Raw genomic sequence first — 21,759 nt, 5'->3', positions numbered from 1 at the left:
TCAATATTGCTACAACAAGGCAACTCCATGGCCAATCTTGATCTGCCCATCCACCCTTCTCAACGCTGCTACCTACAACTCATTGAAAGTGTTCAAAATAATCAGTCGAATGTGCTGCACTTCGGGGTCATTACGGCTCCCATGTCAGGAGGAGCAGCATATGCACGTTCCCTTATTTGGACGACTGACTGATCAAGAGTGCAAACAGACTACAGTGTCTCTCCTACATTCAGACCACCTTAGACCTCCACCACAATTTAGGTTTCATTGTCGAAACAGTCAAGTCCCACATTCATCACCTCCAGGTCCAGCCCTTGCTGGGCTCAGTTCTGAACACAGTCACTGGGAAGGCCTACCTCAGGAAATCGCAGGTCCAAGCTTTCCAACTGCCACTGCCTCTTTTTTAGCATTTTCAACAATTAACGGTTATAACACAGATGCGCCTTCATGGCATGATGGCCTCTTGTATATTCCCATGGTCCCCCATGTGAATTACATGTGCGTTCTTTACAAGGGTACCTAGCCACACAATGGTCACAGGTAGTGCATCAATGGGAGAATCTAGTGTTGATTTGGGTCAACACCCATCGCTTTTTGCAGTGGTGGAACAGCAGCAACCTGTTGCAGGGTCAGCCCTTTCTACATACAGTTCTGCTGGTGACCATCACTACAGATGCGTCCCCTACAGGGTGTCATGGGTGCATCTAGTGTATGACCTTTCAGGGCATGTGGACCCCCCACCAACAGGGCTTCCACATCAGTTACTTCAGCTGATGGCCATCCAGCAAACACTCAAGGCCTTCTTCCATCAGGTCCATCACAACATGGTCCTTATCAAGACGGACAAAATGATAGCCATGTATTACCTTCATAAAAAGGGAGGCACTCATTCTCTTCAGCTGTCAGCACTGGTGCAGAACATCTAGCCTTGGTCACTTCACCACAGGATACACTTGCTATTGGAGTATCTACTGGGAGTGGACAACAAGTTTTCAGACCTGTTAAATAAGATGTGGCATCAAGTTCACGAGTGAAACTCCATCCTCCAGTCCTACTCCAGTACTATTTTTGTTAGTGGTTTCCTGACGTAGATCTCTTCATAACCATCCAGAATGCGAAATGCCAAAGCTTCCCCTCCAGGTTTATTCACTCACAATCCATGGGTAATGCACTATTGATGAAAGGGTCAGCTGTATTTGCCTACGTTTTTCTGCCGGTGCCACTCCTTCCGTATGTGGTTCAGAAGATTTGGCAAACGTCCCTCACCCTCCTTATGTTGGCTCCCACTTGGGCTAGACATCCCTGGTCAGACAACCCTCCTAGACTTGTCAGTGATTTTCTATGAGAAACTGGCCAGACCTTCTTACACAAAACCAAGGTGCCATCAGGCATCCAAACCCCAGGCAGCTCAATCTTGTATTTAGCTCCTTATATCCTAGAGTTCAACTCTGTGCTGCTGGTAGAATGTATGTCCATCCTTAAAGAGGCCTGTAAACCGACTACATGGACCTGCAATTCGGCCAAGTGGTAATTATTAGTCCACTATTGCCTTCACAAACACATACATCCTCTCAAGCCAGCGGTAAAAAACATAGCCTGTTACCTTCTTCATCTTCATACATCTGACCTTGCATACACTTTGATACATCTTCATCTGACTGCAATCACAGCTTATTTTCAAAATAGAGAGCACTCTTCCTTGTTTATCATCCCTGCCATCAAAGTTTTTATACAAGAGCTCAAAAAGGTAATCTTGCCCAGGGTATCTCTGGCCCATCTGGAACCTCAATATTGTACTTACAAGACTTATGGACCCTCCTTTTGAAACTTCAGTTCCTGTCTTGGAAGGTTGCCTTCCTTGCCGCTAACACTACTAACATGTCCTTGAGGTGTGTGAGCGACTTCCAAGCCCTCACTGTGGAGAAACTCTTCTTACAATTTCATAATGACAGTGTCGTCCCTAAGACCAGCCCAAAGTTTCTGCTAAAGATTAATCAAACCATTGAGTTACTCGTTTTCTTCCCACAGCCAGGCTCTGTGGCAGAGATATCCCTCCATACTCTGGATGTCAAGCTTGCCCTCATGTACTACATTGACAGAAACAAACCCCTTTGTGAAACCCGGCAACTCTTTGTCACTTTCACCAAACTACACAAAGGCAATGCCCTGTCCAAGGTGGCATAGCCAGATGGTTTGTTAAAATTTACAAAAGGCCTGCCCACATTGCACTCCCCTCAAAGAAATGGGGCATCAATGACCTACCTTGGCAACATTTCCATTGCTGACATCTGTAAAGCAGCTACTTGGTCCACTCCACGCACGATCACCAAACACTCCTGTGTAGATGTCTTAGCACAACAACAAGCAAAGGTTGGCCAAGCTATTTTTCTTTCTTCTGCAAAATTCTTTGGCTAGTCACCACTTACGGGAGTACTGATTATCAGTCTATGCAGAGCATGTGTATCTACAGCTGCACATGCCACAAATGGAATATACTACTTACCCTGTAAGCATCTGTTTGTGGCATGTAGTGCTGTAGATTCACATGCACCCCCTCTCCTCCCGGAAGGCTCTGGTTGTTGTAGATGTCCTTTACTCTTTCTCTTTTTGTATGGTCATCTACTTTTTCTTTTTTACGCTCCATCTTCATCCTCACTCACTGTGCACAAAATATTCTAAAAAAGGAGTCGATGCCCATGCATATTAACAGTCATAGGAGGCATCAATATACCTCATGAGTCGAAAGACTATTTCAAAGCAAAACTATTTGCACACACTAGATTGCAGGAGTATGCGTACCATGTGCATCTACAGCACTACGTGCCACAAGCAGATGCTTACAGTGTAAGTAACTTATTCCATTTTGTGGGTAAGTTAATGCCCGGCGTCCAGTCCTTAGACAATTGTTTTTTATTGTGTTGTCTTGTACATCATTTTAAGTAATCTAAAAATAAATCATAAATTTACCAGAATTGAGTATTCACAACGGTGTTTTGAAAATGCTTTACCTGGAATATTTTGCTAGATGGTGTCTTCATAGATTATGAGTGACAATACTGTTTTGCTTTCCCGCGTTGGTAGATATCATTTACAAACATTTGAAATAGTTAGAAATTGTTCGTCGTTAATTAAGTTATTATGATCTATATTGGTTAATGGTGCAGAAGATTGCTAGAGCTAATTGTCTTGTAGTTTTCAGTTTTTAGAAAATGTTTTATAATGACTGACAAACATACCTTTTTCTTTTATTTATGCACCTTCAGGGTCCTTCTGACTCACTGGGCGTCAGCATTGCTGGAGGAGTTGGAAGTCCTCTTGGAGATGTGCCCATATTTATCGCCATGATGCACCCGAATGGAGTTGTAGCCCAAACTCAGAAACTCAGGGTAAGTTATTTGTAATCCATAAATATCAAGAGTTTCCCAGATGATGCAGAGCTGCCTCAGCATTTGATGATTAGTCATTTATTTGTGTTCTATTAGTGGCATTCATTGACTTGGGGATTTCTGGTGGACAATTCTGAAGTCTTCATTTGTCTGTGATACTTGTAATAACCTTTTTGGCTAGATTGGTGAAAAAGTGTCCCTCTCTCCGAGTCTTGCTGGGCTACACATTACATATCTGAAAATTTCTTATAACATTCAACTGTTGATATTTTTCACCACTACTTTTACTAAACCGGCCAAAGAGTGTAGAGCTAGTACCTGTTTTCCAAGCATTTGTCACAAGTGTCCGTAAGAGAATTGAATTTCTGTTAAAAAGGTCGGAGCAAGAAGATGGCCGCCTAGGACCCGATTTCCGCCGGGACCGAGGCTGTCCCCGTGAACATCCGACCAATATCCTGGCCAGGGCGCTTCTACATCTACGGCCTGATTCCCTTACAGGTGGTGCCCTCGACCGGAGCGGAAACCGGAGCTCCGCGACCCAGTGCGGCCGAGTCGCGGCCGTCTTTCTAGCCGCGGCGGACCTGGGGCAGTCTGCCTGGAGCCCACGTGCCGGGAGAAATTGAACTCGAGGGCCCGGCTTGGGGCCTACTTATATCACTTGGGCCTGAAGGGGGCCGCCGGCCCATCGAGGCTCCTGCGGACGCGGCGCCCGGGCCGCGCCTTTGTCAAACAGCCGGTGGGGCCTGGTGAGATGTGGAGGTGGGGGGCACGCTGGCCCCCCGGGAGCACCAAATTCCATCCTGTTGGCGCCCTTTTGCGGCTCCATGTGGGAGCTGGGTCCTGGGGCACAGAGAGGAGGTAGCGCCTGGTGAGTCGCGCGAGGCCCACACAAGAACCCCCGAGTGGGGAGGGGGCTCCTGAATCGACAGCAAGGCGGCTGAGAACACGCGGTGGCGAAGTGGATGGACCGGCAACACAGGGCGGCATCGCCCGGGTCCTGTTGAAGAGCCCCGGGGGGACGAGACCCCTGCATCGTGGAATGGGACGTGGCTGAGCCCTACACAGGGTATTGGCACTAGTAGTGGTGAGGAGTTCCGGAGACTGTGTGAAGGCCTGAGATAACGCCCTATACGTCCAGGTGCAGCGGTGAGGATCTGGACCCCTGGTGGCACATTCCCTGGAGCGGTGGCGCACTGGACCCGTAGACGGTTTGTTTTGGCCTGTGGGAACCGGGAGAAGACGCCCTTGGCCGGGGTCGGCACGCTGGGGCCCAGAGGTGATGAACTTAGTGTCGCAAGTTTGGAAGGAAGGCACCGGCCACACGAACTAGGAGGCGGAAACGCCGGAAATCCCTACAGCCGCCCCTCGCTCCCTCGGTCCCGGCGGTTGGGCCGCGGGGTGCCGCCTGTTCACCATGAGGCCAAAGGGAGGTGCGTCCACCCAGACCAATAAACTGGTTAAGTATGCGGTCCCGCTGGGCCAGGGAACATCGGGAGCAGTGGATGGGGACCAGGAGGGCCAGATGGAACCATCCCTAGCATCAATAATGGCCGCAACTCAAACGCTAGGTACCAACCTCGAAACCAAAATGGACAAAATCTCCATTGAGGTAAACTTGCTTCGCACAGATCTGGGTAAGACCACGGATAGATCAAAATCAAATGAGACGGACATCAAAGCGTTGCAGACCTCTGAAAAACGGCAGGAAGGTCGGATCAACGAGCTTGTGAACCAACATCGCCAAATGGCCCTTCGCCTCGAGGATCAGGAAGGGAGGGGCCGGAGAAGTAACGTCCGCGTGGTAGGTGTGCCGGAGGGAACGGAAGGGCACAGTGTGGAACTGTTTCTTGAAGACCTGATCCTCCAACATTTGAAGCCTAAATGTTTGTCAATTTTTTTTACGATTGAACGGGCCCACCGCGCACCGGTCCCTAAACCCAAGCAAGGGGCTCCGCCCAGGACGATAATTGCCAAAATATTGAACTATAGGGACCGCGACGCTATCCTTCAGGTGGCAAGGCAACAGGGCGACCTACAGTACGAGGGGGCCACCATCCGTTTCTTTCCCGACTTCACCCTGCAGGTCCAGCAGGAACGGCACTCATTCTTAGGAGTGAAAGCAGCGCTACGGGACCGGGGCATAAAATATATGATGTTTTTCCCAGCCAAGCTAAAGATCATTGTGAGATGCAAGTCCCTATTCTTCACCACACCAGCGGCGGTCCAGGAGTGGCTTGACACGGCGGCGCCGGATGCCCAGGCGCGGCAAGAACATGGCACATGGCGAGAGGCTCGGGGCCCATCCCCGGATCCGCTGCGGACAAATCGGAAGGGGACTCACGAAGCCAGCAATCATGGCGCTCCAGATCAGCCAGTCCCCGATGGGATTCAGGCCGGGATCTGGCTGTGCGCTCAGGACTTTAATTGCGGAACCATGCCCTGCTGAACTGTAACGTATATTGTAGTTGTGATGTTTCCGATCTTTGAGTTAATGTGGGGAAGGTAGTTATATTTGCCTAATGACTCCGGGATTTCGCTGTTGGTTAGTGGCGCTCCATGACTGAAGGGACTTTCTAGTCTGGGGGCAGCGGAGGCACGGCGGCTGGAGTTGAAGCCGGCACACGTTCTAAACCTACAGAGCAGGGAGCAGGGTGGGGGGGTTTGTTTTGGGGGGAGGACAGGAGTCCAGTTGGGCTACGAAGGGATGGAGATGCGAGGCTGTGTGGGGGTGGGTGGGAGAGGGGGTGGAGCCGGAGGGCGGGGACCGGGGGGCCGGGGCTGGGGGGTAAGGAGTTGTGGGGAGTTGGGGAGGGGGGGTAATGTTTGTTTGGTCACAATTGAGAGGCTCTCAGCGGATCCAGTGGAGTGCAGAGGTCCCAAGGTCTATGCAGGGTGTGAACTGTGGATATGGCTAGGAAATGGGACAAAAGCCTCAAGATACTGAGTTGGAATGTAAATGGGCTTGGGGATAAGTTCAAACGCACCATGGTACTTCAGTTCATCAAGCGCTACCAGCCTGACGCCGTGCTATTACAGGAGACTCATTTGTTGGCCAACGCTTGCCACGCCCTGAATAGGTATGGTTACGCTTTGGTAGTCCACTCTGGTTTCACCACCGGGTCCCGGGGTGTGGGTATCCTTCTTCGATGCACCTTTCTCTTCCTCCCCGACCACACTGACACAGACCTGCAGGGTCGCTTTGCCACAATCTCGGGTAAATGGGAGGGGCGTAGGCTGACCGTGGTATCCACATATGTCCCACCAGGTCTCCAGTCGCAGGCGTACACGGACCTTGGTAAACTCCTCCTATCCCTCCCGGACGGGCAGTTGTTCATAGGGGGGGACTTTAATGCAGTGGTCTCCGGTACGCTGGACAGACACCCACCAAGGGATATACCTTGGGGGCAGAGATGGTTGGGGTATTTCCTGGAGACGTTTGGCCTCACGGACATATGGCGTCTGGCGCACCCCACGGACACACAATACACTTTCTTTTCGGGGCCGCACCACTCTTTCTCCCTCCTGGACCACATCCTTACTCCTCTACACCGAGACACAATAGTGCGCACAGCAACACATCTGGCAAGTGGTATTACTGACCACTCGCTGGTTATGGCCCACCTTACTTTGGGCAGTATGCGAGAGGGGTGCGTAGCTTCTAATAATGCCTGGTACCTCCGCAGTGAGGACCTGCGTAAGACACTGACCCTTTCAATAACCAATAATTTTGATAGCAACGACGGTTCAGTAGGGTCGGCAATTACATTATGGGAGGCCTTTAAAACGGTCCTCAGAGGTGAGGCGCAACTTGTTGCGATTGAGGCTGACTTGGGTGCGTTAGAGGTGGTAGCGCGTACTGAAGATACGCCCGGGGAGCGACATCGGCTGTCCCTAAAAACCGCAGAGTACCAGGCGATGGTGATGGAGGCAGCAAAGTAGATGGCTGCCACTAGGGAGGGTAAGATCTACGACCAGGGAGACAAGGTGGGTAAGCTCCTGGCATGGCTCGACAAAAAACAACAGGCGAGCAAGGTAGTGCCTGAAATCCGGACAATGGATGGCTCTGTAGTCACAGAACCGCACGACATAGTCACAGAATTTGCTCGTCATTTTCGGGCAGTCTATAGTAAGGAGTCTGACCGGCCGGAAGAAGACTCGGGCGCACTACTGGCGGACCTTAGGATGCTGGCCCTCTCTGACGTGGAGCCCGATCTCTTGGAGGCGCCACTCACCACAGCGGAGGTGGAGCGTGCCATCGGAGATCTTTGTCCTGGTAAGGCACTCGGACCCAACGGCCTCCCGATCGAGCTCTACAAGCTCAAACCGGATGGCATTAGCTCTTATCTCAAGCGCATGTTCGAAGAAAGCAAGTCCAAGGGGATATTACCCCGAGACCAAAGGCTAGCGACCATCGTAGCGATTCCTAAAGAGGGGAAACCTAGGGAGCTGTGCGCTTCATATAGGCCTATCTCCCTGCTGAAAGCGGAACCTAAAATACTAGCGAAAGTCCTGGCTAATAGGCTCCAGCCGGTCCTCAGCACCCTGGTCCATCCGTACCAATCCGGATTCATGCCCCACCGTAACACAGCGCTTAATCTCCGTCGGCTGAATTGGGTGTTGGGGAGATGCCATACGATATGTGAAGATGCAGTGATGGTTTCGCTCGATGCCACAATGGCCTTCGACACCCTCGAATGGCCCTACATGATGGCGGGCCCAGCTTTATCTCTTGGGTGCGGCTCCTCTATTCCAAGCCGCTTGCCAAGGTGGTCATGAACAATAATGTCTCAGAGGCCTTCACCCTGGAGAGGGGGACTCGCCAGGGGTGCCCGCTCTCACCCCTTCTGTTTGCCCTTTCCCTTGAGCCGCTGGCCACCTGGATCAGACAGGACGTCTCCCTTAAAGGACTTCGGTGGGCTGACTGCTGGGTGGACAGGATCTCCCTGTACGCCGACGACATCCTCCTTTACCTCTCGCGGCCCCGGAGATCGCTGATCGTGGCTCTGGATATTTTTACAAACTTTAGCAGGAACTCCGGATACTGCATCAACTGGAGTAAATCCCTATTATATGTCCTCCACGGTGCCACCCCCATATTTCCACGTGAATTCCCATAAAGGTGGTCACCGAGGGCTTCGCATATTTGGGCATTTTTGTATCGAAAGACAAGACCGCCATGTATGATAGAGATTTGCTCCCGCCCCTTACGAGGCTTAAGCGCGACTCTGCTGCCTGGCAGAAGCTCCCAGTTTCCCTGTTGGGCCGGGCGGCACTTTTTAAAATGATGGCGCTGCCCCGATTTCTTTATGCCCTGCAGAACTATCCTGATATGATTCCCTCTTCATATTTCACGGCTGTTGAGGCAGCACAGAGAAACCTCCTATGGTCCGGTGCACCCAGAATAGCTCTGCAGAAGCTGACTCTGGGCAGGTACGATGGACGGATCACCCTACCCGACATACGTAGGTACTACTGGGAAGCACATCTATCGGCTATTAACCAGGGTACCTATTGCGACGGTAACGACCCCGGGTATGGCATGGACAGGTGGCTCCTGCCGGGGGGGAATTATGAAGCAGCGCTGTACTCACGGCCAGGTAGACACGTACTTACAGGGCCGGCTCTCCACACAGTGCAATTGTGGCACATTGTCCAACGTAATATGGGCTGGAACAATAGGCTCACCCTGGCCTCCCCGCTCTGGGTTTCAGAACGACTTGGCCTCCTGGGCCGTACGAAGGGGTTCCGGAACTGGGACCTTATCGGTATCTCCCAGAAAGGGGATCTCTGGGACTCTAACGGGGTCAAATCCTTTCCATCCCTACAGACTGCATATGAGCTCGCTGACACTGAGCACTTTCAGTACCTCCAAGTCAGTAATTCACTGCAGAAAAACATCCCACAGGGTACTGTGCCCCCACAAGCATCCCCCCTTGAATACAGACTGTTGGATGGACACATTCAGGAACATACAATCTCACTCACCTACTAGAAATTGATAAATAATCTTCCCGATTTGCTCCAGGGCCTTAAGGGAAGGTGGGAGGCTGATGGTCTGGAAATCGATGAAGAGGAGTGGAGGTGTGCGCTGGCCTCCCTTAAGGAGGTGGCTATCTCATCTAGGCTGCGGCTCATCCAACTTAAAATTATACATAGAGTCTACATATCGAACACAAGGCTGAAAAGGATGGGCAGGTGTGAGGGTGACAAGTGTAGGGAGGGGTGTGGAATGGCTGGCTCTTTTTTTTCATATGCTATGGGAGTGGCCACTATTGCAGGCCTATTGGGTGAAGGTGGTGCGCTGCATGCAGGATGTTTGGGGGATAGAGTTGCGCCCAGAGGCGAAGCGCTGCATTCTGAATATATGGGAGCCAACGGACTTACCAACTAGAGGCAGGCTCTGGGTAACACTCGGCCAGATGGTGGCTAAGCGTAATATTGCAAGACTCTAGGGGGCAGTCACGCATCCACGTCAATCTGAATGGAAACGAGACATGGACTGGTGCATGTTGCAAGAAAAGACGGTGTATGTAGCCCGAGGGTGCCCCCACAAATGGGGGGAGATATGGGACAAATGAAATGACTACAGAGGCGACATCTGCGAACCCCCCCCAGCCTCGGCGATCGGTGCTTGAGGTTGACGACTAATTGTTTTGATTTATTGCAGTCTTATTGCCATAATGATGTAACACTGTACCCTCTGTATGATCTGCTGTGCGCATTTGTAGCCCTTATGTGTGACCATGTTGGCCGCTGTTTGGTCTTAATCTCAATAAAAAGAATATAAAAAAAAAAAAAGGTCGGAGCAGAAGCAGTAATGCTCAGAATAGGAAACAGACCTCCCCAAATCATCTTCAGTTTGGCATGTTTGAGTAATGTAGCTTGTCCAACTGCATATCCAACGAGAAGGATACACCCGTTCAGTTCCTACAGCGTTTATGCCATGTGAAAGTTTCATCAGAGAACATCCAATGATTGCATTCATTGCCAAGTCTTGTTGAGTTCAGTATAATGGCTTGAGATGACTCTTACACGTTACCACGTATGGCTTTTCCGCCATGGGCATTACAGTGTGATGACCTATGCAACAATTTCTAACACCACAGCAGGGCTTTATCACTCAATGCTGTGGTATTGACTGATTTTCATAGCTATACATATTGTATGGGAGAATCCCTACCCCTCTCTAAAAAAGAAAAAAGTAAATATATATTTTAAATATTTTTTTGGGGGGGAAAGTTCTCATCATATGTATTATATATATATATATATATAATCGATCGCAGTAGATCTAGTTAGGACCTAGTTTCCATAGGAAAAGGGTTTTGTGCCTATATATATATGGTGCCATTTGACAAATCTTTCCAAACTTTTTCCAAACAAAAGTGCCAAGCTGGTTCTAGTTCTCCATGGAAAGTTTCAGGGTGATTCGTTAAGCGGGAACAGAGAAAAAGGGGAAGTTAAAAAAGTGTGTTTCCCATGTTAATTCCTATAGGGATTTTAGACACGACTACAGCCCGAACAGCTTGACGGAATTACACTAAATTTGGCAGAAAGGTAGCTCTTGGTCCAGAAGGAGCTGCTTTTGTTATTTGGTGTAATTTTGTTCAGTAGTTTGGAAGATATTAAAATCCAAAAGTGTATATCTAGAGGCAAGACGCTGCCCCAAATATTGATGCTCTCTTGCCGAGATCTGATTGGCTGCCAACACTTCAACCAGGAAGGAGGCCAAAAAAAGCATTGTTTTTATAATATTACCACGATTTCATGACAGATTTGCAAATTCAGAGCAAAAAAAAAGCAAGCACGGTCTCCTGCGCTTGCTTGTAGTTGAGTTCCCAGATGGGCCAGGTCCCAGGGGCATGCATATTTATATTTAAAATGGAGGGGGGCGCACGCAGCCTCCCCAATGCACTTAAAGTACCCTGGAGACTACCACCTCCCCAGGGCTTTAATTATACATAGGAGGGGGGCCGCACAGATCCCCCTCATTTGGCTCAAGGAGCCCCAGGGACCAGCACCCCCCCATGACTTGTTAATTAAATAGGAGGGCCCCCCTCATTGCTCCTAGAGGACCCTGGGAATCATCACCATTCTGGGGCCAAAAATATACCAAAAAGAGGAGGGGGCCGTATGTCCCCCGTATCCAGGCCTTACTCGGCCCCAAGGACCACCACTTCCCTGAAGCATGGCCACTATACCAAGGGGGAGTGTGGCCACTTGGCCCTCCTCCCAGGCCATATACAGCCCCATGGACCACCGTCTTCCCGGGGCGGGGAGGCGGGGGTCTGGCAGGGACTGTGTGGGCAATGAGGCTCCCCCGCGGTCCCCACCGTAGCACTCTAGGTTCCCTGGGCACACTCCAAGGCACCCAGAAGGAGGAGGCTGGTCCCCTGGAGATGGGGTTCCCTGGGCTGATTTTGGCCCAGTGACGAGAGCCGTGCGGCCCCCCTCTGCTCCTGTAAAAAAACTTGCAGGTGATGTTCCGTTCTGATTCAGTCACTCACACAGCCACTGACTGTAAGAAAGTGCCCTCTTTCTCGCATGATATGCCCCCACTTTTTGCTGAATTGCTTATGTACTTTGACTGAGTGTGCCCTGGGCTTCTGCCAATCTGGTACCCAGGGCCTCTGTTCCTTCCCTAAAACTGCATTGAAGCCTAAACCCAATTGCTATTTCTGGCAACATGTCAGCCCCTGGTAAATGGTATCCTAGGTACCCAGGGCACTGTGACCAGAGAAGGCCCCTAAGGGCTGGAGCACTTATTGTGCCACCCTTAGAGGCCCTGTGCCCTGACACACACACACTGCCTTGGCAGGCTGCGTGTCTTGGTGCAGAATAAAACAAAGAGTCGTCATGGCACACATCCCTGTGTGCCATGCCCACAAAACACTGCCTTGGCATACATCAGTCACCCCTCTAGCTGGGTGCCCTATGCCAGTGGTGAGGGTACAGGTGCATGAGCCTTGTACCCTTACGCAGTACAAAAGGGGTTGGTCATGGACGGAGCATTTGAATCAATCAAACACTCACACCCAGTCAAAAGATCTGGGTTTAATCCATCACTGTTCTTTAGCCCACTCTGCCACCCGAGTTCAGACATGGCTATATGCAAATCAGTCTGACCCTGTGCCTTCTGGGAACAGTCCAGCCCGAACTGCCAAGCCATGTCTTCCCTGGACCGGAAACAAGCTTCCGAGGACCGGTTTCTGGCATTTCAGCCTTCATTTAAAGCCCCCACGTCAAACCTAGGGGGTCAGGGAGGATCTACTCTGCCCCCTTTTTTTTTTGTAACATCGTTTTTATTGCAGCACCAAAATAAGTGTACAGACATTAATTTCACGGTAGAATTAGAAAACATAGCAAGAAGACATATTATCAATTCTCCCCCCCCATCATGCCTGGCATGTCTCCAGAAAGAAGACTAATCTGCCATTGCGCTGAGTCCATTCCTTGCTGCATAATTCAACGTCCAACATCATATTTACAAGAAAAAGTGGACTGCTTTTGTGATTTTCGCCCCTCCCGCACCCCTATCGATCACCCACCCCCCTCGACCCAACAGTCCCAAACTCCCCCCCCCCCCCCCCCACCCCCCGTGGCAGCGCTGTGTAAAAATTCTAGTCAGAGTAAGGTCTGGTGTGTGTAAGAAGGTCCTATACATTCACTAAGGTGTGTTCCTGGGTGTGTTAGCGGGGTTAGCTGCCATCAATTCCTCCTCCTCCTCATCCCCCTCATCAGTATCATCTCGGAGCGCCTGTACCATGCTGTTGCCCTTTCCATAGCCTTCTCATCATCCGTTCTCCTAGCCATCTGGTACCTCAAAGTACTTTCACACGCTGCCCACCGCAAACATTCACCATACCACCGCTTATACGTGGGTCCCGCTTTCGACTTCCAATTCCTCGTTATCTCCCGCTTTGCAAGGATCAGCCCCAAATCTATAAATTGGCTGGTATTTTTATTTTTAGACGTGTGCGGGAACCAATGTAGGACCCCCACTGCCTTGGTGTACTGTATGTCCCTATCCGTAGCATTATTCAGGGCCCTCCCGATTTCCTGCCAGTAATCCCCCAAGGCAGGGCAGTCCCACAGCATGTGACCCAAATCCGCCCCAACTGTGTTACACCTGGGGCAGGCCGCTTGTTCCACCCCAAAGTATTGCCGTATTTTCCCAGGCGTGAGGTATGCCCGATGAATAATGTAGAAGTGTATGAGCTGGAACCTGGCGTTCCTTGAGCTTTTCCGTGCTCGTCGTAGCAACTGACTCCAAGTTGCATCAGGGATCTCCGTTTGGAGGCCCAACTCCCACTTAGCCTTCAAAGCTGCGAGCGGCTGCAAGGCCTCCCGCAACATTCTGGAGTACAGACAGGTTACCGCCTTAAAGGTCCCGGCTGCCATCATCGTGTATTGGCACGCCATGGAGATCGCCGGTTCCTGCAAACCCTCTCCCCAGTGATCTTGCATAGCTCCTGTTAACGCCGCATGCAACAAGTAGTCGCCTCGCGGGAGATCGAACCGCTCTTGCAATTCCTGAAACGGGAGCAACACACCATCCTCATACAAGTCGCCCAGCATTTGAACCCCCGCCTCTTCCCAGCCCAGTAAACGCGACCAGTCCCCTCCATGAGGGAGGGCTGTAACCATCCCTAGCGGAATTTCCGGAGCATACATAAGGCAGACCCCCGCTCGTTTGCGCGCCCGATTCCAGCAGAGTCGAAATGTCTGTTCCTCCACTGTCAAATCTCTATCCAAGAGCTTCTGATGCAGCGTGATGTATGCCAGCACATGCTGCGGAGTGCCCTCATCTCTAGCATGCTCCGGGCCTCGATATACCCTCGCGACCTCCTGAGTGAAAGCCTGCAGCTGAGCCGCCAGATAATATCCTTCAAAATCAGGCACCGCCATGCCTCCCTCATCCTTGGGCCGCAAGAGGGTGTCCAGCGCGATTCGTCGCCTGCCTGTGCCCCAGAGAAACACTATGGTTAAAGATCTCAGGCGTCGGAAAATGGAGCCCGGAATCCATATCGGGAGCGTCCTAAAGTAATACAACAGCCTGGGCAGAGCCACCATCTTAAGCAGGGAGACCCGACCAGCCAGTGATAGTGGAAGAGTGGACCAAAAATCCATACTCCCTCTCAGGGCAGTAATGCAACGGTTAATATTGCCATCCAGCATATCCGTTGGGGTATGGTAGACGTAAACGCCTAGATAATGCAGACAATGCGGTTCCCACCGGAGTTCCTGCGCCGTGAGAGGGCACGGCTCTCCTTGTCTCTGAGGGTATAGACAGGATTTGGGCCAATTGACCTTCAGGCCCGACAATCGCCCGAACAGCTCCAACAGACGTCTCGCCCCCAGTAGCTCTGCTTCCGCATCAGCCAGGAACATTAGTAAGTCATCTGCATACAATGAGATGAGATGCGGCCTGTCCCTGTACATCAGCCCCGCATAATGGCGGCCAGATCTGGCTTCCGCTGCAAAGGGGTCCATTGCCAAAGCAAACAGGAGGGGAGAGAGGGAGCACCCTTGCCTAGTGCCTCGTCATACTGGGTACTGCTTCGAGATCAGGGAGCCAACCCTGACTCTAGCTGTGGCTTCCGTATACAGGACTTTGGTCCAGTTGATGTACCCATCCCCCAGCCCGATACGCCTCATCACCTCGTACAGATAATCCCACTCAAGGCTATCGAAGGCCTTCTCGATGTCTATGGAGAGCACGAATGGAGTAGTGGCTTCCGACCAGTGGGCCCCCATCAATCTTGTAAGCCTGCGGATATTGTGGGTAGTGTTACGCGTAGGGATAAAGCCGCACTGATCTTTGTGAACCAGACCGGTCATGTGGGCCAGTAATCTATTTCGAAAAGTGAGACACTGGGGGATCCCAATGTCTAAATGGTAACGCTCTGCACACTTTCACGTGAACCACTTGGTTCTCCTCAGGTATGCATGTATATCAAAATAATAATGATCCATACAGTTTTCCTTGTTTCAAAGATCTCTGTTTATTACTTCTTTATCATTCATTTGAATTCTTTCGTTTCCAGGACAGTTTTAATTATCATCTCCCATTTACCCAATGCATTTCGGGTCTATGGTGACCCTTCTTCGGGGGTCTCCTCCATGTTCTACAGTCTTCCGGTTAACATGGAGGAGACCCCCGAAGAAGGGTCACCATAGACCCGAAATGCATTGGGTAAATGGGAGATGATAATTAAAACTGTCCTGGAAACGAAAGAATTCAAATGAATGATAAAGAAGTAATAAACAGAGATCTTTGAAACAAGGAAAACTGTATGGATCATTATTATTTTGATATACATGCATACCTGAGGAGAACCAAGTGGTTCACGTGAAAGTGTGCAGAGCGTTACCATTTAGACATTGGGATCCCCCAGTGTCTCACTTTTCGCAATATATTCAAGAAGTGTTTCTAGACTAAAACACTAAAGGTAACGGTGCACAACAACGAAAGAGATTAAACCACAGAGAAAGTAAACGTAAAACAAGAGTGCTGGACGGACCCTATCACGATACACCAGTAATCTATTTCCCAGGATTTTACTCAGGATCTTGTAGTCCGTCGTGAGCATGGACAATGAACGGTAGGATGAAAGGGCAGCGCCCTCTCTGCCAGGTTTTAACAATGGGATCATAAGGGCCTCACACATGGAGCTTGGGAGCCGACCACGCGATTGCGCTTCATTATAAAACAATTGTAGTTGCGGAGCTAGGTACTCCAAATATTTACTATAAAACTCTATCGGGAGACCGTCAAGCCCTGGAGTCTTATTCCTAGCCATCTGCTTCACTGCACTCCCTATCTCCCCGATCGTAATGGGCCGACCCAACTCCTCTGCCTCCGATTCCTCCAATTGCGGTAGCTGTAACCCTTCTAGAAAGGTGCCCAGCTCATCCACCCCGCCCGTCTCTCCGCTCTCGTACAAACACTCGTAATACGCCCTGAACCTATCCAGAAACCCGGCTTGGGTGTGGCACAGCCCCTCCCCCACCGCCTGAATCGCCATGATGGGCGTGCCCCGCCTGATCGGATTGGCAAGCCACGCCAGCATCGACCCCGCCTTATCACCTTCCGCATGCGCCTTTGTCATATATGCTTTATGGTCAAAGCTACGCAGCCGTTCCAATTCCACCGCTAGTGCCTCTCTGGCACCACTAAGCCCCTCCTGAAGCTCGGGGTGATTCGGGCATTCCCTCTCCTTCTCCCTCAACCGCTTCTCCGCCTTCTCAAGATCATCCAGCAAAGTCCTACGAGCCCCTGCAGTGCTCCCAATACAGTGCCCCCTGACCACCACCTTAAACGCGTCCCACTCCACCGCCCTAGTGGAGGCGGAGCCACTATTCTCCTCAAAGTAGCGCTCTATTTGCTCCCCCAAGGCCTCCCTGAAAAGCAAATCATCCAAGGTATCAGGTTGCAGTCGCCATGTTGGCACACAATTAACTTCCACCATCTAGTTCAGGGACAACAACAAAGGGTTGTGGTCCGACATCGTGCGAGCCAAATACTCCGCGCTACCCACTGTGGTGAGCATATGTGAAGAGCACAGAAACGCATCTAATCTAACATGCAGGTCATGCAAATGTGAGTGAAAGGAATAGTCCCTAGTGGTGGGGTGTAGTGTCCTCCAGGCGTCCCCCAGGGCCCAACTCTCCTGCCACTCCAGCCTGCGTTTTGCTACCCTGTGCGCTGGGGATGCGCGCAGCGGGGGATGGGATCTATCCAAATCAACATCTACCACCGAGTTGAAATCCCCCCCCATGAGCACTGGCCCTGCCAGATAACTCGCCAGTTTGCCCGAGAGTGTCGTTAGAAAAGCGGGCAAATCCACATTGGGAGCGTACACGCTGCAGAGAGATACCACCCGGCCCCTCAATCTCCCCTCCACTGCTACATACCTACCCTCCGGGTCCACCATTGACTTGGTGACCTGGAAAGGGACCCCCGCCCGTATCCAAATCAACGTCCCTCTCGCAAAGGCCGAATATGTCGTATTAAACAGTTGCCCCCTCCACCTTCTTTGCAGCGCAATCCCCTCCTGCTTGTTGAGATGCGTCTCTTGTAAGAACGCTATGTGCACAACCCTACGCTTTAGATACGCTTGAACCTTGTGCCTCCGTACCATAGTCTGGAGACCCCTCACATTCCAGGTCACACATTTCAGAGCCCCCGTACTAGCCATGTCCTTCTGTACACACAGACAGAACAATAAAAGTCATCGACCATGCGCGTTTGCCAACATCGTGCTGCCCTCCCTCCCACTCCAAACAAGTGAACCCCCCCCCCCCCCAAAACAACCTGAGCAACCCCAACTTCTCTCGGTTCCCACCCCCCCAGGACAGGCCCCCCCACAATCGGAAGCAACCCCATCCAAACTATCACACCCAACTACTCCTCAAAAGAAGGCACTAGTATTCGCAGTCTCCACTGCGATGACCGTAAGGGCCAGTAGGGCGCGGACCGATGTCGAGAGGGTTCGTCAAAGCAAATCAGACCCGCATATTCCGCCCCATGATCCCCTCATTACCGATTCACGAAACCCCATATAACAGTACACTGCTCTCACGGGCACAGCGCCCCAGTGTCTGACCAGTAGGCCGCTCCTCTTGTCCAGCGTGTCATGCCTCAAGGATCTCCCCAGAAGTCTGCGGTGTCACTATAGGGCCTTTGGCTTCACCAAATTCCCAGAGCCCCTTCTCCGACCCCGTGCCCTGCTCATCAGAGTCCGTGCCCTTCCCGGACTGGCTTCTGGCCGCGCTAGATAGGTCCACAACCGTCTGTAGGGCCGCCTTCCTCTCTGTCTCTGTTTGTGACACGGACGGTTTACCAGTTCTCCGACGATTTTTTCGAATCCGTTGGGACTTCCTGATCGGCTGTGCCACTCTAGCCTCCTCCGCCCTGGCTTTAGCTCCGTCCGTTCCAGCTTTATAGGTGTGCCACCAGGCCCAAGCATCCGCCGAGTTCGCAAAAAAGAGCGATTTTTCATCCAACACCACTCTCAGCTTCGCTGGGAAGAGCAGGGAGTATTTTATGCCCTCTCCACGGAGCTCACGCTTGAGGGACAAGAAGTTGGCCCTGAGTTTCTGAGTCTCAAAAGTGTAGTCCGGGAACATGGTGACTCTGTTATTGTCCACTTGAAAGGGTCCCACTTCCCTCGCCCCCTGTAGTAGCCAGTCCCGGTCCCTGTAATGGAGCAACTTGAACACCACCGGGCGAGGTGGAAGGCCCGGGGCCGGCGGCCGAGCCGGTACCCTGTGGGCCCGTTCCAGGGAGAAGAAAGGAGATAGTCCCTCCGGTGCCACCTCAGTGCGTAGCCAGTTGTCGAGGTAGCCCACCATATCGTCGCCCTCAATTTTCTCCGGTAGGCCCACGAGGCGAACATTATTGCGCCTACTCCTGTTTTCCGAATCCTCGGCCCTCCTCTCCAGCACCTTCAGCCTGTCTAGGGCATTCGCCATCTGCACCTTCACAGCTGCGTGGTCCGGGGCCAATTCCTGAACAGTGATCTCCATGGATTTCACTCTATCCTTAAGTTTATCATGATCAGCTTTCAGGAGACCCAAGCCCGTCGCCACCTGGGCGATGTCCCGCTGTAGGGCGTCTTTCGTGTTCGCGATGGCCTCCAATATACGGTCCTGCATGCGCTGGAGAGCAGACTGATCACGATCCGCTCCATCCGCCGCCTCCGTGTCGGTCGCTCCTTCCCCCTTCCCTTTCGGTTTCACCATCTCGGCTGCAAATGGTAGCGGCCCCCAGGGTCCCTTGTCACCCTCACTGTCTCTGCACTGCAGAGCTCCGCCACTAGGAAACTCCCCGGGCAATAGGATCAGAGATCTTGGATGTGCTTAGCGCAGTGGGCTCCGCTCCAATCGCACTAGATAATGCAGTACTCTAGGGTCCACTGCTGCCGTTGAGCCTTCAGATGCCAGCCTGTGCTCGGATAGTCGGGACCGTCGTCACAGGGCCGCCACCATTTTAGCGCTTCGTCGGCGATCTTAATTATGGTCACGATTCCCAACAGCTCGCATCAGCTTGAGGAAAGTTCACCCGCGCCCGCCGAGTAGGTCAAGAGGGGTCCTTCAGTCCATCCAACACCGCCAGTAATAGGGCAGCAGAAGAGTCCGGCCTCGTGCTCCCGTCGTTTCTTTGTCCCGGACTCAGGGCGCCATCTTAGATCGACGGCATCACACCCGGTGCCGGTCTTCAAAGTCAAATTTCAGGGCCAGGAACAGCTCTAGGTCGTCCGCTGTGAACGCCGCACCCTCCGTGGCGACTTCAGATTTTGGATTATCCCAGTTTTGCTGGAATCCGTTCAGATAATCAGGATGATATTCGGGATCGGGCGCGGAGCTCCGGGCTCACGCTGCCTACCTCCTCGGCATCCAAGCCACGCCCCCCATCTACTCTGCCCCCTTATGGTCATTTCCCCCTTTGTTTTGGCCACCTCTTTTGTCTCGATCCTACCGAGACACAAGATGGCGGCCGCTCCGGACTGTTTAGAATGTTTACAGACACCCGAGAGCCAACCAGCTTTCCGCGCGCATGTCGCGTAGCGCGCCCTGAGCGCTCCCCGGTGCGCGCTTACAGATATATATATTTTTTTGAACCTAAATTACTCAAAATCCACTAGAGCACATATCTTGAGACCTAGCAAAGGCACATCGGACTACCAGTCCCTACAATTTTGCCAAGTTTCATAGAAATCCATTCAGCCGTTCGAGCTAAAAGTGAGTCCAACCACCCTATGGAAAACTCAATGTTAAAAACACGTTTTGGGACCCCCTTTTTTCTCGGCCCCCACTTCACGAAACCCCCCCAAACTTTCAGGGGACGCACAGAAACAAAATGTGCCATTTTCCTGAAAATTTCAACCAATTCCGTCCATCAACGCCAAAGTTATTCAACATAGAATTTGCAGAAATCCCTATTCAAAAAAATCCTAACTATATATACCTATATATATATATATATATATATATATATATATATTATTTTTTTTTGGTGGGCTGCATCCCAATCCCCTTTTTTCTCTCTCTGTTACCCTTTCAAATGTACCCCTTTCCTGCTTACTACCCCATGCTCGTACCTATATTTAAGCTCTAAAAAAATCATCTTTATTACCCATTCTAACCTGTGCCCTTCTCATTCTTGAACCCTAAACATCCTTAATACCCTTACCCTTCCCTAAACCCTTTAACAACCCTAACTTTCTTACTAGCCCATACCTTTACCCACCCATGAACACTAGCAAATTATTACTCAGTGCACCCTTAACCATCCCTCGACCTTAAAAGCCCCTACTACCTCATACCTTAACCCAAACATGACCCTAAAACCCCCTTACAACCCCATACTCTCTCTTGAACCCTGAAAACTTATTTCTGCCCCTTACCTATCACTATACCCTAAAAACCCTTTTAAAATACCTACTACCTTGAACCTTTACCCATCCCATAACTCGTATATCCTCTTTGCTTAAAGGACAAAATAATTGAATTTTCTTTAAAAAAAGAAAATCTTACTTGGTAAGGTACTGTGTGGTAAAGTACCAACAATAGCCTGAGTGGTCCTTCCCTGCTTGGTAAGTGGTACTTCCCTGCTTGGTAACATCCTACACGATGAAGACTGTATTCTTCTTGGGACAGAGTCTTTGCCTCTTTCTGAAGCTAGACAAGTTTACCCTACTATTTGAAGCAATGCAGCTACCTTATAGGAATTGGCATGGCATAGTGGCAGGTCGCGATGAAAGCCTGGCAGTATACAATACGTTAATAATTTTCCAATCAAATCTATCATGCTTGCCATCCTTCTCCAACCAGACTTACCCCTATTGACCTTTTATCAGGTGCTCCAGAAATGCTCATTACTCAATAGAAGGATTAGGGGGCACTGGAGCGTATATGCTTCATTCAATCACCAAAGGAAAGATGTTTGTTTAAAAAATAAATAAAGGGCCATAATAATCCCCTCTGCAGTCAACAATGTCAAAGACTCTCAAGAAGTACTCCTGCAGGGCAGTCGATGTTGTGTTACGGCCAGAGCTGTCGACTTTTGAACTGGTGAACCAGGTTCGAGCCTTGGCTTAACATCCTGTGATTCCTGGCAATTTAATTACTCTATGCCTAAAAAAGAATGTAATAATGTGTAATATAACTGGTGCTTATGTAAACTGATCCAATACCTTTGGGTCTAGTTTGCGATAAATATGTAAAAAAAAACTGTAAAGTGCCAAACAACTGTAGTGAGTCACTTAGCTTGATGGGAAATCCGAGTGTTCCAACCAAAGGTCCAGTTAACAGAATTGCACATTCAATATGTTCACTCATGGCCTTGATGTTATAAAACATATGTTTC

The 21,759-nt window shown here is 50.8% G+C and overlaps 1 protein-coding gene across 9 annotated transcripts in view; it reads left to right on the top strand.

Annotated features, from left to right (window-relative positions):
- Positions 1-21,759, top strand: part of MPDZ (multiple PDZ domain crumbs cell polarity complex component) — an 856,387-nt gene that overhangs the window by 802,748 nt on the left and 31,880 nt on the right. For all 9 annotated transcript variants that reach the window (XM_086961394.1, XM_086961393.1, XM_086961386.1 and 6 more), the window contains one exon: positions 3,264-3,386. In XM_086961394.1, coding sequence (XP_086817520.1) covers positions 3,264-3,386 — 123 coding nt within the window. The remainder of the gene's footprint in view (positions 1-3,263; positions 3,387-21,759) is intronic.

Source organism: Lissotriton vulgaris, chromosome 3_1, assembly GCF_964263255.1.
Source record: "Lissotriton vulgaris chromosome 3_1, aLisVul1.2, whole genome shotgun sequence".
NCBI lineage: Eukaryota > Metazoa > Chordata > Amphibia > Caudata > Salamandridae > Lissotriton > Lissotriton vulgaris.
Note: the sequence above shows the minus strand (reverse complement) of the source record. Positions and strands in the feature narration are given on the sequence as shown.